Genomic DNA, 19,780 nt, shown 5'->3' on the forward strand with positions numbered 1-19,780 from the left:
CTTCCCTAGCCCATCCTGTATACAACTACCAGATTAATCTTCCTGGAAAACAACCTCATTATACCATTCCTCTGGCTCAGAAACCCTGCTGCCCCACCCCCACCTATTGTCTAAGGAAATAATAAAAGTAAAATTATTTAGTCTAGCATTCAAGGCCCTATTTATCTGGTCCCAACCTAGCTTTCCTCATCTTCTACTACTCTAAGCATTTTCTAATCTAACTAAACTAGGCAACTCATTGTTGCCCAGTGACGTGATGGTCTTAAGTCTATGAAACTTGCCCCTGCCTGGAATGCCTTCCTCCTTCCTCTCCACTTGCCTGAGTTCTTCTGTTTAACCCTCAAGCCTAAAGAAAGTCCCACTTCTCCAGAATCTTTAGCTACCTCCCCAGCCTCTGCCAAAAGAAAAGGTGTATACCAAGTTCTCCATCATAACTAAGCAAGATAGATGGCATAATTCCAATTATTCCCATTGATCAGATGAGAAAACTGAAGGCTGGAGAAGTATAGTCACTTGTCCAAGCTTACATGGTTATTAAGTGATAAGTAGGCATAGGATTTGAACTCACGTCTCCAAGTCCAGTCTTCTTTCCCCATCACAAAACATTACTTTCCTTCCAGCAAAGTCGCCTACATTCATCAACTCCTGAGCATCCCAGGCTTTTCTTTTGGCATTGAGTGAGAAGAGTCCTCTGAACCAATGATTTCCTCAATGTAAAGAACTCCTGGTGTGGACTTTTATACTTATAGATTAACTTCTTAGTAATTTATAATCTTGGAAAGTTGCTTGGGGCATTGAGAGATTAAGGGACTTATCCAGGGTCACATAGCCAGCATGCATCAGAGGCAAGAGGAATACTCAGGTATTCCTGATTCTAAGGCTGGTCTTCTGACTACGCCACCATGTTGTGTTTTATTAGTATAACATAATATCTGTAAAATGAAGTGGTTTGGATTGGTGAGAGGGGCATTGTTTGAAGGTCTTTTTCAGGTCTAAATACTATGATCCAGGAGCTATCTTTCTAATGATAATAGTCATGAAAGAGCTGTTATTGTCCCATTGAGTAATAGGAGTGAGTGATAGGAGTCATATCATCATTCTAGGCTCCAGAGCTGACCAGGCAAAGGTCAGCTTAGCTCCCTGAGGTCAAAGGACCAGCTGAGCTAACTTTCTCTCTGTTGTATCCCTGCACATTGGCCTCCAATGGTTTAGCAGTCTCCTTATATGTTCTGCTACTCTTTCCCTTCCTATCCAGGAGCAGGGCTTCCCCCCACACACAAAAGGATGGTGTTTATTCCCTGCCTCTGTCCTGAGGCCCCTCCATGAATTCTGAAAGCACTGCAGGCATTTGAAGATGTCACTCCCAGGAAGGAGTAGAGAAAAGTAGGACACCAGATTCCCTTGGCATCTACGCTTGGAGATTAAAGTCAGAATTCTTCCTTGGTTTGGGCTTCTGACTAGACTCAATGTACCTAACTGCTGAGCTGTTCAGCATATTTTTGGATCTTACTGATAGGTGGGGTGCACCCACTCATGGCTGGCTTGACCCTTCCTCCAAGCGTCCACCCATGCTGCTCCCCTCACCCATGGAATGTTCTTTTCATCCTATCCAAATTCAGGCCACCATCTAAGGCCCATCTTTCCTATTCCCTCTTCCAATCATTCTTGACCTCTCTAGACAAATAGTCTTTTCTTCTTTTGAAATCCCATCATAATTCCAGTGATTTGTTTGTTTTAAAATCCAAGGCAGTATAGAATTTTGACATCATTAGTAATCACTCTCATGTATGTATGTATATATGTATGTATGTATATATGTATGTATGTATGTATGTATGTCTTGCCTTCCCAGCAAAGGGCTTTAAAAAGCTGAGAGTGGAAGCCTACTAAGCACTTTATATACATGATCTCATTTGGGCTTTTCGACAACTCTGTAAAGTAGGCACTGCTATCACCCCCATTTAACAGAGGAGGAAACTGAGGCTCAGTCAATTAACAAGCCACAGAGTGGATCAGTGATATGTTCTTGGCCATATAACTAATATATCAGTAGCCAGAGGTAAGATTTGAACCCAGATAGCTCCTGATGCCAAATACAACACTATGTGCCATGCATCTTTGTCTCTCTTGCATAAAGTAGGACACCTAAGTAACTGATGAATAAATTCATTTCTGAATTTCTTGGGGTCAGGGGCCTCTCATCTGATATTTCTTTTTTTCTGTACCTCCCAGCCCAGACTAGATCACATAGCAGGTGTTCCTTCAATGAATGTTGAATCAAATATGTCTTGTCTGAGCTCAGATAAAGCTGGAGTTAGGCCATTCTACCTTTATTGAATTTCAGCCAGTCCATAAACGTTTTATTCAACACTTACTATGTGTTTTTTTTTGTATTTTTAGGATGCCTCACTGTCCATGGGGGAGGGTGCAAAGGAAATCATGAGGAAACAACTCCCATTGACACATTTGTTAGGTACTTAATATATGCCAGGCATTGTCCTAAGCACTGGTGATGCAGAGAAGGGCAAAAACTTTTTCCTTGTCCTCAAGAGGCTCCCAATCTAAAGGGGAAGGCAACATGTCAATAATTAGGTGTGTGCATAGTGGATGGGCAGTGATCTCAGTGGGAAAGCGCTTCTGCAGAAATGCTTGTTAAATGCTTTGTAGATAGTGTTATCTCATCTGAGCCTTAGAATAACTCGGAGAGAGAGATGTGAAAAGAATTATGATACTCCCATTTTACAGATGAGAAAACTGTGGCTCAGAGAGTTTAATTGACCCACTCATGGTCATACAGCTACTAAGCACAGTATTTGAACACTGATCTTCTTCTCTCTTAAATCCAGCATGCAATCCATAATATAATGCTGCCTCCCCATCCCTGGCCCATCCCACTCTCTTCACCCCCTTGCCAGGAATTTAGGACACAGCTTCATGCCAGCAAGATATAGCAATAATACCACCAGCATCAACAATAATAGCATTTATATAACACTTCATAGTTTGCAAAGCCCAATCCATGTTATCTCGTTAGACTGTGGCCTAGAAATATTAAAAGCAAGGCTTAAGGTACTGATATTGTTGGCTGGAGTTGGTGGAAGATTGGAGAGAGATGTATTTAGAATTGATTGTATGTTAGATCAGGGAAAATTCTGAGAACCCATTTGATCCAAATCCCTTATTTTACAGATGGAGAAAATGAGGCCCAGAGAGGGCAAATAACTTGCCAAAGGTTGCACAGTTAGTTAGTGTCTGTGCCAGGGCTGGAATCCAGGCTTCCTAACTCCAAGGCCAGTACTCTTTCCTGTAGACCACCCTGCATATAGCTCTAGGGAGAGAGGGAGGATGTTCTCACTGGGCAGTGGCATGTTTTGCTTGTTCAGATTCCTGGACTCCTGATCTCCATTGTGAAACCAACGACTGTGAGGAATTGATATGACTCTTGAAATATTGTCCCGGGCCCTTTCTTTGAGTAGCAACAATAAAGAACTCCTACGTGTTCTAAGCTGTCTGGGATCCTTGGCTCTGGGGCTCTGGCTGCCTGGGTAGCTGGGTGGCCCCACGCCAGGGTCAACTCAGAGTGCAGCCAATTCCCTTTCTTTCAACATCAGTAGGCAGAGTTCTTCTGATCAGGGATACTCCAGCTCAAGTGTGAGAGGGAAAAAATAAATCTTTTGTGCTATTTGGCCATCCTGAGATTTAAACCAAGAAAGCTTTAAAGAGGCTGAAGCTGTTGGTGGAGAACTCTGTTTTGCATTTCTGATTCAGTGAAGGCTGGGTGAGAGAGGGGACAGAGAGGTCAGCTGTGACGATGACAACAAACAGGCAAATGTAGCATTAGGCTGGGCGTGCCTATAGACACACTTTTCTTGTAATGGGCTAATCTTCACCTCAGGAAGACATGATAATATCTCTCTTTGATGCTCTTCACTCAACCTGCAGGAAGGATTAAAAAAAAAATGAAAATCTTCCTGGCCGTTCTTCCCGTCATCACTGTCATTCAGTTTAAATCACCAGCTGTTAAGCTGGTGATTAAGCGCCTACTATGTGTCAGTCATTGTGTTTGGCACTGGTCTTAGAATGATTAAAATGAAACAGTACCTGTCCCTTAAAGGAGCTTACTGTTCATGATGGAGATGGGATATAACATACAAGTAAATACAAGACCATTTGGGGAAAGAGAGCGCATTAATGGGAAGAGGGACTAGATCTGTAATTACAGTGGTCTAATAAACTCTCAGGGGAAGAGACTTCCCCTATCAAGGCAGATTGGCCCCTCAACAACTTAGTTGCCAAGAGCACCAAGAAGTTAGGCATGTTGCCCAAGGTCACATAATCAGTATGTTTCAGTGTGTTCAGATTAGAACCTATGCCTTCCTGGCTGTGAGACCGACTCTCTATTCACTCCACTACACTGTCTCTCAATGCTTCTAGTGAAGGCAGAAATGCAGCAGTATGGGGGGAGTAGATAGTACACTTGACCAAGAAGCAAAAAACTTGAGTCTTGTCTTTGCTCTGCCCTTGACTAGCTGTGTGCCTTTGGGCAAAGCATCTCCTCTTTCTGGGCTTCTGTCTCTTAATGTGAAAGAAGGCAGGCTTAGAATGGATAATCTCGAGGGCTCCCTCATCACTCTGACATTCTGTGATCTCATTTGGTGACCCTCAAGCCATTGGTAGCTGAGGTATCTTTCCCTGTTTCCTCATCTCTCAAAGGGGTAAGCATACATACATTACCTCCCTCATGTAGCTGTTAAGAGGAAAACCCCAAAATGCTGTAAAATATGAATGATGAGTATTATTAGTGTTAATAATAGTAGCAGTCATCATCGTTGTCATTGTCTTAATTGTCAGCAAATTAGTAGTAGTATTAGTAGTGGTGATAGCAGTAATAATAGGGGTTAGTAGTAGTAGTAGTAGTAATAGTAGCTAATAGTAGTAATAGTAATAATAGCAGTAATAGTAGTAGTAATAATACTAATTAGTAGTAGTAGTGGAAGAAAGAGAAAGAGGAGGAAATGGAGGAGAAGAAGGAGAAGGAGTGATGGTGGTGATGATGAGCACAGGAATGGTGATGTGGATAGGGATGCTTCCATCTTGGATTTCACTAGCTCCTTTTTATCCCCCCCCAAAATCATGAAGCTCTTTTACAACTTTCCTCTATGTTGTATTCCTATCACTCTGAGGAACTGAGCCTGGTGATTATTGACCTAGATGGAGAGATTCTCTCAAACAAAGCAGCTCACATCCCATCAATATTTCATCCTGTGCACTGCTTGTTCGTGACCTTCCTTAGATCTGGAACTGGAAGAGATTTCAGAAACCATGTAATACAACCTCTCCCCATTTTATAGATGATGAAACTGAGGCTCAAAGAAGTTAAGTGACTCATCCAGTCATTCAGGTCGTAAGTAGAAGAGCCAGGCTTTGAACTGGATTTTACATAGTCCAAATCCAGCATAATAGAAAATCTACCCAAGATTAAATGCCTTCTTCAAGGCCAGCAGCTTTTCATTGGGGATCCATAAAACCCTTATAGGTACATGGGTAGATTCAAGGAATCTGTGGATGCATTTCTAGGGGTCTGCGAACTTGGATGGGAAAAATAGTTCTAACTGTAATTCAGCATTTCTTCCAATTATAACTAGTATAAAATAATATAAAAATTATGAATGATGATTTTTTAAAAATCATTATTCTGAGAAGGGATTCTTAGGATCTGCAAGACTGCCAAAGGATTTCAAGGATCTAAAATGATTAAAAGCCCCTTCTGAGGATACTTTCACATTGCATGGGTACCACATGGCATCTATGAAATACCCACTGCAAACAGACAGTGAGTTGGGACCAGAACTGATTTAAGACTGAGAGCATAAGCTCAGTTGTGTTTGGGAAATGGCTTTTTAGGTTTTCTGAGCTTCACTGAGGAACAAAAGCCATGTTCTGTTTGAGATGTTGTCTGGTTTTGAATCTTGTACGATGGCAATCATCTCTGAAGAGTCAAAGCTGTGGGTGACCCCGAGGGGAAATGGAGAGATGCATGCTGGATGTAATTTGACTACCATGTGGAAATGACACATGTGCAAGATGTGGCATATACAATATTACTGGAAAAAGTGGCATGATTAGTGGAGGAAGTGAGCTGGTAATGTTGAAAGCAAGGGATAACAGAGGAATAGCCCAAGTGCCTCTTAAAATAACGTAAATAAATTATGTCGGTGTGCTTAAGTGACTTATCCAAGCTTAGTTCAGAGACATATCAGGACCCGAAGACAGTTTCCCAACTCCTAGCCCAGCGCTCTTATGGAGCTCTTATTATCAAGGCTACACCACTTAAGCTGAGTTGTGGCAGCCTGCTTTAGCCTAATGGAATGTCACAAGCTACGATTCCTTTGTCATGATGTTGTTCTCCCACCCCAAGCTGAGGGTCATCTTGGGGCGTCCCAGGGGCCTCTAATAGATGGTATATTTCTTTCTGCATTTAGGGGAGTTTAGAATTCACTTGGAAAGTCAACTAAGGAGGCTAATTCATCTCAAATGCCTTTCCCAGATGTCCCACTTTTTTCTTTCATGCCTCAAAGCTATGAGTATTAAAAAGGAGCTTCAGAAACCTGGAGCCAGAATTTGTTATTGCAATTAGAGGTCTGTAGTGATGGCAAAATCATTCCTGATCCCCTCATATTTTTGTTCCACAGGAAGGCGGCATAGTGTAGAAGAAAGGTTGTTGTGTATAGAGTCAAGTTCAAATCCCTGAACTAATACATGGCCTCTCTGGGCCTCAGTTTCCTCATATATAAAATGAACACTTGAACTAATTCCCTCTAAAGTCCCTTCCAGTTCTAAATCTCTGAGCCTCCCAAGGCAAGGCTTAGTCAAGTCCCTGGTACAGGGACTTGATTTGTCTTAAATGTTCAGCAAATATTTGTTGATGATAATAACAGCTGGCATCTAGATAACCCTTTACAGTTTGCCAAGCACTCGGCACAGATTATTTCACTGGTTCCTCAACCCTGTGAAGGTCCTTTAGTGATTATGGTTATTATCCCCATTTTAAGGTTTACAGAGGTTAGGTCATGGCCACATGGCTAGTAAGTCTATCTTTGGAGCATCCAAACCCAGGTTTGTGTACCTCTACATCCAGCAGCATTCTGCCTGTGGGCCATGATGCTGGGAAGGATGATTCATTAGCTAGGGAATATAACATATTTCAAAATCTCACAGTTGGGAAGGTACCTCAGCTACCATCTAGTCTAGGAGTGGGGAACCTGTGGCCTTCAGGCCACATGTGGCCTTCTAGGTCCTTGGGTTTGGCCTTTTAACTGAGTCCAGATTTTACAGAACAAATCCTTTTATTAAGGGGATTTGTTCTGTGAAGTTTGGATTCAGTCAAAGGGCCACACTTGAGGACCTAGGAGGCCACATGTGGCCTCAAGCCCCAGGTTCCCCCCACCACTGATCTAGTCCAATCTATTCCTGAGTATATACCACATCCCTAACAAGTACCATTGAGCCTTTCCTGAAAAAAGCTTTAATGGTGGGGAGCTCACTGCTTTTTGAAGCAGTCCATTTCACTTTGGAGCAGCTCTCATTGTCTGAAAATGTTTTTTTCCCCTTATGTCGGGCCTAAATTTGTCTCTCTGCACTGCACATGGTGGATAGATACTTGATAAATATTTGTTGAAATGTTTATTGAGGAAGATGGCAGTGTTCCAGGACCCTGAGAAACCTGGCTACCCCACAGATACTCCAGTTAAAGTTCTAAAAATGGCCCAGAAGGAATAGTATAGAGAATATATATCTATATCTATATCTATATCTATGTATATATGTATGTATATATGTATATATGTATGTGTGTATATATGCATATATGTGTGTGTGTGTGTGTGTGTGTGTGTGTGTGTATGTGTGTGTGTGTATAGTATAGAGAATCTGTGATGAGCCCTTCTATCCAGGCCAAGACCACACAAAAAATAATTCCATAGTCCTGCAGAAGCACTGAGTGAGGGTATACCAGGGGAGGTGGAAGGTACAATGTGAAGGTGTCTAATCCCATAGCAGGAGATAGGGCCAGACCAGTGCCCAGCACAATGAAATGGAGCCCAAGGGCCTAATTAGCAATTGTAGTAGGAGAAGGGGCCAGACCAGCAGCCAGGCCGCAATGGTTTATCCCAACATCAAGGCAGCCTGGGCTTGTAACTTGGAGGGAGACCATACAATTCTCACAAAAAATAAGGCCTAGTCTTAGCCACTGAATTCATGATCAGGTAGGACTCATCCATACCAATCAGGAATATGGGAACCAACTTTGACTCAAATACCAGCTCCTAATCCAGAATCTTATGCTGGAGGAAAGTGTAAATTAAAAAAAAAATGCTTAGCGTAACAAAGAAATTCCTTAGACTGTGAGAAACCCAAGGGGTGAACCAAAAGAGGGAAAATATGTGACCAATCCAAGTGGAACCTCAGAGAAAAGGATGTCCTGGCTACAAGGACTAGATGGACACCTGGAAGAAATGAAACAAGTGATATAGAATGGAATGGACACGGAGGGGAAAAAGGCAAGGAGAATTAGTACCTAAGAATCAACTGTAGTAAACTTCACCCAAGAATTGAATTCCTGGAAAATTAGAATGAGTCAGAGAGAAAATCAACACAATCTTCTCTGAAGAACCAAAGCTGTGAGTGACCCAAGGGGAAGTGGAGAGATGCATGCTGGGTGTAGTAGGTAGGCTGCAGTGTTTTTCCAGGAATGATGTTTGGGTAAGAGATGGGACAACAATTCCACGAGACATTAAGAAATATTAAAGCAAATCAAAAGATTGACTCCAAATCCACTGATTTTTTTTGCTATGTCATGCTGCCTTCCCTTGGCTGGTGTGGGCATAAGGAGAGGTCATTCTAATCATGGAGACAGATGTGGGCATCAAAGTGAAGAAAGGAACCAAGGTACTGGGATAGATCAGAATGAAATCAGTGAAGGGTAAATAGTCTAGGTTGGGATGGAATGTTGAGTCGGTGTAGGGGACTGGTGTGTGATAAAACTACAAAGGTAGACTGGAGCCTGATTGTGAAGGACCTTAGATGCCTGCTTTATAAGTCATTTAATATCTGTCAGCCTCAGTTTTCTCTTCTCCATGAATGAGGATAATGATAGCACCTACCTCCCAGGATTGTTGTGAAGATCAAATGAGATAATGTTTATATTTTGCAAACCTTTGAAATGCTATATAATGGCTAGCAGTTGTTATCATTATTCTTTAAGCTGGTTCTCTGCCATTATATCTTGGGTGTTGCTTTGAAATTGCATTGAAGATCCTTCGTGTATAGAGATCAGACAGATACAGCTGTGAGATACCTCAGACTCCAATCCTCCCACATAGGTCAACTGACTCACTCAGATTTCTGCCACATACATTTAGGACTGAGTGATTTGGTCCAGGGAGAAACTCCTAGTGTGAGAACTCCATCCATCAATACAAACTGTAAACCTTCTGTAACATTGTCTTAGAGAGTAGTCTGTGGTTAAGTGTTCTGTCCTAGGTCATAAGGCTAGTAAGTATTAGTGGCAAGATTTGAACTTTGAAATGCTATATAATGGCTAGCAGTTGTTATCATTATTCTTTAAGCTGGTTCTCTGCCATTATATCTTGGGTGTTCCAAGAACCCTCCCCTCTCCAAGTTGTCCAAGAAAGGAAACTTTAGATCAGGGCAGCTACTGTGTTCCTGCTCCAGAATTAGTAACACCTGAGTGTGTTCCCCTCGAGGCAGAAAAAACGCAAGCATCCCAGAGGCCTGAGCTCAGAGACAACAGGCAGGAGATGGCCAAGTCAAATAAAGCAACAAAATGAGGTCTGATTGAAGAATCAGGTCATTTGGTGCCTGAAGAAAAACCGTTCAGAGTGGTATTCTCTTTCTTACCACTGAACACCTAGCTAGGGCTGGATCCCACATGACAAGACCTAGAGAGACACAAGGCCCCAATTTTCAGAGCTCAGAGGCTCTGACTGAAGCACTGAGAGAATTAGGTTGGTGGAAAGGATTGTTTCACATCCTTTGAGGATTTTACAAAAGACTTAGGGAAAGATCTATCCATGGTGAGGGAAGGAAGTTCAGGTTCATGACATTGGCCCAATCACCTCACATCTGTGGGCCTCAGTTTTCTCTAAAAGCAAGCAATTGGGCTTTGCAGGGGCAGTTTCATGTCTTTCTTTAAGTCTTCAGCACTTAGCATAATACCAGGCATTTAAATAATTCTTGTTGACTGACTGACTAGCTGTAGTAGAGGGAGCCCTGACTTTGGAATCAGAAGACTTGGTCCTCATTCTACTATTCACTAGCTATGTGACATTAGTTGGGAGGCAGTGTGTCAGTAGCTGAGAGGGCTGGAAGCAGACACAAGTTCAAATCTTGCCACTAATACTTACTAGCCTTATGACCTAGGACAGAACACTTAACCACAGACTACTCTCTAAGACAATGTTACAGAAGGTTTACAGTTTGTATTGATGGATGGAGTTCTCACACTAGGAGTTTCTCCCTGGACCAAATCACTCAGTCCTAAATGTATGTGGCAGAAATCTGAGTGAATCAGTTGACCTATGTGGGAGGATTGGAGTCTGAGGTATCTCACAGCTGTATCTGTCTGATCTCTATACACGAAGGATCTTCAAGTGTCCTCACAGCTCTGACATACTTTGATTTTATAATTCTAACTCATGCCTTGAGTATTCTTATAACCTTTCAATTGATCTCTTTCTTCTAGTCTACACCTGCTCCCACCCTCTGCCACCCCATGCCTTATTCTGCACACCATTCATTAAACATATTTTTCCTTTTCCTGTCTTGAGTCATTTTGTTTCCTCCACCTGAATTCACTTTTCTCCTAATTCCCCCCATCTCATCTTGTAGCTCAACTGGACTGCTCACTGATCCCCAAATGCAGCATCCTATCTTCCATCTCTATGTATTTATTCAGCCTGATCCTCATCCGTAGGATGTATTCCTTCCTCACTTTCACTTGATTACATCTTTCTCTTTCTTCAAGAGTCATTTCAGGTTCTACCTCTACTATGACTCCTTTTCCACCCCCAGTTATTTGTGGCCTCTCCATGTTCAGATGTTCCTAGAGCACTTTGTCCCTCACCTTTTCTCCCATCATACCCTACTCTGTAGTAAACTTATCTGTTTACATAGTCCATCCTCCCCAGTAGACTGTAAACTCCTTCAGGGGATAGGTTGTCATTATTTAATCTTTGGATCCCTAACACCAAGTATAAAGCCTGGTATACAGTAGACAGTTAATAAATGTTTATTGAATGGATAAAGGCCAGGCACAGTGGCATAGTGGGAAGAGGGCTGGACTTGGAATCCAGATTTGGGATTGAATCCTGCTTTTGACATTTACTGGCTATATGACCTTGGACAAGTTGTTTAATCATGCAGAGCCTCAGTTTTCTCATCTGTAAAATAGGTTTAATAATAGTCCCACTACTTTCCAGACAGGCTTACAGGGTTATTGTGAAGAAAGTAGTCTGCAAACCTCAAAGTGCTATATAAATGAGTTATTCATAGTCAGAGACAATGTTACTTTTTTCGTTGTATCTTCCCTGATTCCTACCATCTTCCTTCCTCAGAAGACAAAATACTTTTTATTAGTACCATCTATCACACTTAGGGTACATGAACTTCTATGATAGGAGGAGGAGTCATTAACTAAAAATAATTTTCCTTTTCATTGACATTATTTACTTAGAATGTGTGCATTTCTCCACATCCTTGTAACTATAGCAGAATATGGGAGACTGAGTGCTACCACATTTTAGAAAAAATTTGGCAACATTTTAAATAAAGTTTCAAAATGCATGTGCAAATGATTTCATTTCACACCACCTAAGACATGATAGATAAGTCCTAGGGGATTGCTTGACGCACAAAAGGAGTAAGTGACTTGCCCAGCATCATATATCTAGTAAGGGTCAGAGATAGGATTTGAACCCAAGTAATACTGACTGCTAAGCCTGGCTGGGCTACATGGCACCACCTCTTTTTGAAATGAATTAGTTTGGAAAGACAGAAAGAAATAGACATTTATTTCGCACCTACTCTGTGCTAAGCACTTTACACACAGTATCTCATTTAATTCTTACAACAACCCTAGGAGATAGGCACTGTTATTCCAATTTTACAATTGAGGGAATTGAGGCAGACAAAAGTTAAGTGACTTGTTCAGGGTCATACAGATAATAAGGGTCTGAGGCTGGATCTGCTGCTCTATCCGCTGTACCACTCAGCTGCCTCTACATGTCTTTTAATAACATACTTAAATTCACCTATTGGTACAGTTCCCCTCAGCATCTGTGTGTATTATCTATCTATCTATCTATCTATCTATCTATCTATCTATCTATCTATCTATCTATCTATCTATCTATCTATCTATCAGCATATCTATCCCTATAGGATTATGGGCTTCTCAAGGGCAGGGCTACAGATTGTTTTAATTGTCCTAGCCATGATGGTCTTTATTGAAGTGTTTCCCAGATCTCTCATCACAGCACAGAGATGAGTTCTTGGTAGATCTCTTAAGAGAAGACAATCTTGGGGGCAGCTAGTTGGTGCAGTAGATAGAGCACTGGCCCTGGAGTCAGGAGGATCTGAGTTCAAATGTGAGCTCAGACACATGACACTCACTAGCTGTGTGATTCTAGGCAAGTCACTTAACCCCAATTGCCTTAAACAAGAGAGAAGACAGTCTCGGGTAGGATCTACAAAACTAGGAACCCTTCAAGGATAGGCCTGGGGGTCAGCTGGGTGGCCATCACCCAAGATCCATTCTCTGCAAAGAACTGTATTCACAAAGGCTCAGCTCCAAAAGTCTGGTCACAAGGAGAGGACTATCTTTGGATATAGTAGCTCATTGAGACCATCTTCTAGAGCCTGGAGGGTCATTGATAGAAGAGGGCTTATGCTGATGAATCTGCAGATCTCTGAATGTGGATGTTTGTATTACTCATCAGTTCCAACACTTGATGACTTCCAAAGGCCTTTTCCCATCAGAATGGATCTCTTTTGAGCCACACACCCAGCAAGTTCAGAAATCCTGAATATTCAGACTCAAAGGGTCCTACTACTAGTTCTAACCTGGAAGATTGTGAACTCATTTTTTTTTGTGAACTCATTTTTAAAAATATGTAGATAACTATTTTAGTATAATTGATTTCCTTTGTAATCAGTTTTATTTTATATGCATGTAATATCATTAACCAGAGAAGGGGACCATTGGCTTCCCCAGACTGCCACAGGGGCCCATGACACAAACAAGGCCAAACACCTCTGCTAAACTGTGTAATTTGTGGGGGGAAAGTGTTGAACTTGGTGCAGGAGATGGCCTCAAATACATATCACCTGTATGACCCTAGGCCAATTGTTTCACTACTCTGAGCCTTGGTGTGCCCATCTAGAAAATAAAGATATTATGAATTATTTGTACCATCTGCCTTCCAGGGTTCTTAGGAGGAAAATGATTTGTAAAATTGAAAAGGCATGCTATGAAAGGACAAGTTGCTATTATTATTATCTCCAAGACTCTCAGTTGCAGAGCTAACATGCATCAGTAGAGATTTGTCCTCATCAGAGACGCATTGTCTCAATGAAAGCAGAAATCTATGCCAAGAATCTGTCTAATCAAATGTCCTAATTGTACAGATGAGAAAGCTGAGGCTTATGGAAATGAAGCGACCTGCTCAAGGTCACACAGTTACTCAGTGGCAGAACCAGGAGTAGAATCCAGGCTTAGGATCATTAGATCAGAGATTTAGAAATGGAAGCAACATTAGAGGTCACATCGAATCCAACTCCCTTATTTTATAGATGAAGAAATTTAAAATTTAACCAGAGAGGTTTAATAACTTGTCTAGAATAACACAGCTAATAGAAGCTGGATGGATTTGAACCCATCTTCCTGACTGCAGTTTCAACTCTCCATCACACTGTGCTACTTTGTTTCTGACTTAGAATCTAGTGCATTTGCCATTACACTACACAATTTCTCTCTCTCTCTCTCTCTCTCTCTCTCTCTCTCTCTCTCTCTCTGTCTCTGTCTCTGTCTCTCTGTCTCTCTCTCTCTCTCACACACACACACAAATACACACACTGAGCTTCTCTTTGTCCCATTTTTAAATACATATTCCCTAGAGAGGGGTAACAAACTATGTCCACACCTTTGAGCTAATCAGTCAACAATCATTTATTGCTCGTAAGCTATGTTCCAGGCACTGTCCTAGGTGCTGAAAAAAAAATCTATGAACCAGTCTCTACTCTCAAGGAGCTTACACCCTATTGGAGATATAGCACCTTGATATATAAGCAAATAAAGGAAAAAATACAAAATAAATTCAAAGGAGTAGAATAGAAGGTAGACAGGGAGGGAAATCACTTGTAATTGGGGGAGGAGGATCAGGAAAAGTTTCCTATATAGGTAGTGCTTGAACTGTGTTTTGAAGGAAGACAGTGATTGGTGGAGGGAGGATAGAACTGCATTCCAGGCATGGGAGACACAGCCTGTGCAAAGACAGAGATGTGGAAATGGGTTAATCAGACCTTTGGTTGGGGAGAGATCACCTCTCTGTGCTTATCTTCCCATTGTACTCCCATGTTCTTATTGTTCTTGTGCTCCCAGTCAGGTGGAAAGATCTTGGTTTCCTGAATCAGCTGTTGATCTGACTTGAGGTGTTAAATCCTATGTCCCAGGAAGCTATAAGTAGTTCTTTTGGGCTGCTCTTTTTAGTCCCCTATATCAAATGAGGCCTCTATGAGCTGGCTCTAGTAAAGTTTCACTCAGCCTAGACTGAGACATTGGTGAGATCCCCACTGAGATATGTGTGAGTAGATAAAAATGTGATTTGGAGGTCTGATTATCTTTGGTGGAAATTAGGCCTAGTTGCCAACTTTTGCTTTTTCCATCCCTTCTTCTAGATCTGATGAAAAAAAAAACCCATTAACAAAGGGTTTGTAACATCCCCCACTTTAGTTGGGGGCAGGTTAAATAAGCTATATTGAACAAGAATGGGCTTGAAAACTTTGTCAAATACTGTCCTTTCTTTTCTTTTTACTTTTGAGAGAATCCAAGGTGATTATGGATTATTCCTTTGGTGCCTCAATTTTGTCTTTCTATGGCATGGGTAGAATTTCTCTGTCCATTGAGGAAGGGAGTAGAGGGACGGGTTGAAGGACCTCTGATTATAGCATAATTATTATCCTGAGTGAGAACTATGTCTGAACTTCTGACACAGTTCCATTTCATTTTGTGGCCTGTAGCTTTGTGGGCCTGTTTGTGTGTCACTGGACCCCACAGTTTAGGGAAGTCTATGGGCCCCTTCTTAGAATAATATTTTTCAATTATTAAAATATAATGCAAAGGATTACAAAGGAAACCCATTAGTGAATGGACAAAGCTGATACTTAACTGGTATTTTCTTGTAAATTTACCTAAAAGAGGACCAATTCAAAGAGATCACAATAAACATGGACTAAGGTATATGCCTTTATACCTCACTTACCTAGAACACACTTACCTAACAATTTTGCCTATCTAGAATACAGAGAGAATACAAAATGAGCACAGTGGGCCCAAAGGCAGGATAAGTGACTTTCTATATATGTTGCCTCATTTAAAGTTCCATTCCCTGAACATGTATTAAATATAATTGCTCTGTGCTTGATATATGGGGCATTCCTCAGTATTTTAACATCTAATATTATCCTTAAGGGGTATGAGTCCCAGGGCTCTTCTAATTCAGGCAGGTGATAGAGTTGATGGAGCACTGGACCTGGAGTTAGGAAGACCTAAGTTCAAATCTGGACTCAGATACTTGCTACCTGTATGACCCTGGGCAAGTCACTTAATTTTGTTTGTCCCAGTTTCCTCATCTATAAAATGGGGATAATAATAACACCTACCTCAGGGTTGTTGTAAGGGTCAAATAAGATATTCGTAAAGCACCTGGCACAGAGTACACACTTGATAAATACTTATTCCTGTCTTTGGTCCAGGTGTTCTTAACCTTGTGTATGTCATAGGACCCTTTGACAGTAGAGAATCCTATGGACCCCTTCTTACAATAATGTTTTTATTTTTTAATTTTCATTTATTTATTTATTTATTTTTGGTGAGGCAGTCGGGGTTAAGTGATTTGCCCAGATTCACACAGCTAGTAAGTGTCAAGTGTCTGAGGCTGGATTTGAATTTAGGTTCTCTTGACTCCAAGGCCAGAGCTCTATCCAAAGCACCACCTAGCTGCCCCCAGAATCATGTTTTTAAATGGATAAAATAAAATACAGAGAATTAAAAGGAAAGCAATTATATTGAAATTTGGTTATCAAAATGTTAAAGAAATTTAGAGCCCAAGTTAAGAACTGTTGAGAGTATGAGGACCTGGATTATCTTTAAGGAGAATAGGACACAAGACTATTTCTTCTGGAATTTGGAGCATGGCACAAAAGCACTATGAGATGGCTAGGTAGAGCAGTAGATAAAGTTGGATTCTAGAAAAACTGAATTCAAATCTCACCCCAAATATTTACTAGTTGTGTGACCCTGGACTAGTCATTTAATCTCTCTCTGCCTTAGTTTCTTTAGATGCAAAATGGGGATAATAATAGGACCCACCTTAGGGTTTCTGTGAGCATCAAACAAAATTACATGCAAAGAATAGTGCTTTTCTAAGATACAGTGCTTTTCAAACTATAAAGCATTATAGATATGCTAGGTTTTATTATTATTAATAATAAGGTATGAATCTCATCATTTCCTCAATAAACAAAATTTGATCAAGGGAAAAGAAAAGAGCATGTTGAAAGGCAAAGTGGTATGGTGGGAAGAACTCTAGACCCCATTGTCAGGAGAAAGAAGGGTTTGTACTTGCTATGTGAGCGTGGACGAGTCACTTAATTTCCCTGAGCCTCAGTTTCACTCTCTGTAAAAAGACTAACCAACTATAATACATATGATACCTACCTCCCAGTAAAATATAAGTTTCTGGAGAGTAAGGACTTTTCATTTTTGTCCTTGTTATCTCCAGTGCCTTGCACAGGGACACACAGTAGATGCTTAGTAAAGGCTTATTATATTGAATTGAATTGTTATTCAACTGGTAGAAAGAACAAATGAGTTAGTGCCTGTAAAGTGCTTTGTGATCATCATTGGCATTAACACCAATGGCAGGTGTGATTCTTAGGGAACACCCACAGCTGGCAGTAAACAGCAGCATCTTTGAGAGAAGGCTTGAGAGTCTGCAGTAGCTGTGGTCATGTTCACTTGGGGTGAAGTCAGAGGATGGGCTAGGCAGGGTGGGTACGATGCTAACCTGGCTCTCCTTTCCCTTCCCATCAGGGACACATGTGATGGAGGGCTCTGGCAGGATGCTGGTCACCGCTGTGGGAGTGAACTCTCAGACTGGCATCATCTTCACCTTGCTGGGGGCTGGTGGTGAAGAGGAAGAAAAGAAAGACAAGAAAGGTAACTCCCCTCCCCTGTCACTAGTTGTTCCTAAATCCAACGTGTGCCATTCTTTTAGGAACTTGGCTGGGGGCAGCCAAGGAAATACTTTGCACAGTATCATTCACTCTCAGGTGCAGGCAAATGCCTTCAGCACTTAGACCAGCTGTGTCGTGTTCTGCCCTTAGGCAATGGACTCTCTTTTTTTTTGGTAATAGTTTTTTTGTCTTGTCATGTTATGTCATATCATTCAGCCCACCTAAGTGTTTTTTTTTTTTTTTGTTCTTGTCTGTGCCAGCTGGGGCTGCTGATACCATGCTCTGGACTGACCCATCATTCTATCTATACTTTTTGTATTGATTGGAACTACAGAGTTACCTAAATTCATCCTGCTTTCCATTTGACCTTGTATGCTTCACATATAGCAATCCTTAACCACTCCCTCTCCACCCAGATTAAACAGGAAGGTTAAACCTTCCCATAACTCGTCAGAGGACACAACTCAATCTTGTGATTTCTCGGATGATGATGACTCTGCATGACAATGGTCATCCTCCTAGGCTGAGTCAGTACCAGTTACTATGAAGGGGAGAGTTCAACCATCATGCAAGAGAACTGAGACAGAGAAGGAATTAGGAGTATGAGTAGGTCATGTGAAGAGCTAAAAATGATACAACAAGGTCACCACCCATCTTAGAAAGTCCTCAAAACATTGCTCATCCTCCCTCTTGGTGGTACTAGTACAGATGCAGCCTGGATCTGCTTCTTGTAGTGGTGATCTTGATTGGCTGTGAGTACTCTAGGACATGGGAAAGAAACAATGAATCAAGGCCTGGGTGAGTGAACCCTTACTGGCTCTTCTTAGGACCACAGGCCTCCATGAGGGAGATTTAAATTTGACTCTTTCCCGCCTTCAAAAGAAAATACAAAATGGTGGCTGAGCTAGTAAGTTTCTTCTGTGACAAGAAAAAGTGGTGGCCAGCACAGGAGGGGCACTTTTGTTGTTCTCTAAGGCCTCTCTAAGCATCTTCAGACTCCCAATCTCTTAGGCTGCTTACAGGTGGAATTCCAGACTATTTAGAATTAATAAACTTTCTCCCAGCTGTTTTCCCTTTTAATATGCTCTCATACTTCCTGACCTTTGTTAGGGAAAACAGTTTTTGCCAAATTCCCAGTTATTCCCAATTGCTTTCTTTACTCACAAAGCTTAGTAAAACTCTCACATTTGGGCTTTGTGAGATTACAGTCTGAAGGCTGACAGAGATGTTTTAGTAAGATCTTGTTTTACAGCTCCCCACAGAAGGATGTGCTTGATCACAGACAGCCTACCATCTCCCACCCATCCTCCCCTCTTAGTCTACCTAGGGAGTGGGTAGTTCTCTGTGACCAATGGCCATTGCTGAAACCCAAGAGGCAGCCCAGCTGCATCTAACCAGCAGGGATAGATATTTCAGAGACAAGGACATGAATGGCAGCCTGCTTGAAGGAGGAGATAGAGTGGCTACATACACGATCCATATGCTGAGGAAGCTAGGACAAGCCAGTACTTTTGTCCTGTTTTTCCTTGGTGTCCCTAAAGGGAGCATTGCAGAACCTCATTTTATAATGAGGGCTTTTGAATGAAGAACATTGACCTTGAAGCTTGGGTGAGTCACTTCTCTCTGGACCTCAATTTCCTCCTCTAAAGCGAGGGGGTTAGACTAGATGAACTCTTGGGTACTTTCTGTCTCCAAATCTAGGACCCTATGTTCTTACCCTGTCCCAGGAAGTTTATTACTGGAAATATCCAAAATATATTGTGTTCTTTCCTATAGTTCTAAGACATGGACTCCAAGTCATGTACCCCCTGAAGGGGGGCATTTTGGTGAGGTTCTAGGATTTGATAGGAATGGGTCCTTTTTCCATTCTTGAGCCTATTCAGCTTGGTCCTGAATCATGAGAGAGAAGACATGCTAGGGGCAGGGCTGGAACTCAGAGAGGTGCATTGAGTCAAGAAACTACAGAAGATTTCTCTGGAGCAGCCATTGTAGGGAGATAGAGCTCCCTTCTTCCCACACTGCCACCACTATCAGGTGCAACATGCCCCTTTCTTCAGAAACCTGTCATAAATGATGCCCACTTACCATTTTACATTTCAGTTTGACCCAGGTGTGTGAGCATGTGTATATGTGTGTGTTGGTGTATGTTAGAAAGAGAAAGTATATATGTGTATATATGTTAGAGATAGAGTGTGTGGGTGCAGAGAGAGAGAGAGAGAGAGAGAGAGAGAGAGAGAGAGAGAGAGAG

The 19,780-nt window shown here is 41.6% G+C and overlaps 1 protein-coding gene across 5 annotated transcripts in view; it reads left to right on the forward strand.

Moving 5' to 3' along the window:
* Positions 1-19,780, forward strand: part of ATP2B2 (ATPase plasma membrane Ca2+ transporting 2) — a 399,625-nt gene that overhangs the window by 271,668 nt on the left and 108,177 nt on the right. For all 5 annotated transcript variants that reach the window (XM_027864051.1, XM_027864046.1, XM_027864048.1 and 2 more), the window contains exon 6: positions 17,390-17,515. In XM_027864051.1, coding sequence (XP_027719852.1) covers positions 17,390-17,515 — 126 coding nt within the window. The remainder of the gene's footprint in view (positions 1-17,389; positions 17,516-19,780) is intronic.

Source organism: Vombatus ursinus, unplaced genomic scaffold (assembly GCF_900497805.2).
Source record: "Vombatus ursinus unplaced genomic scaffold, bare-nosed wombat genome assembly UNPS02014773.1, whole genome shotgun sequence".
Classification (NCBI taxonomy): domain Eukaryota; kingdom Metazoa; phylum Chordata; class Mammalia; order Diprotodontia; family Vombatidae; genus Vombatus; species Vombatus ursinus.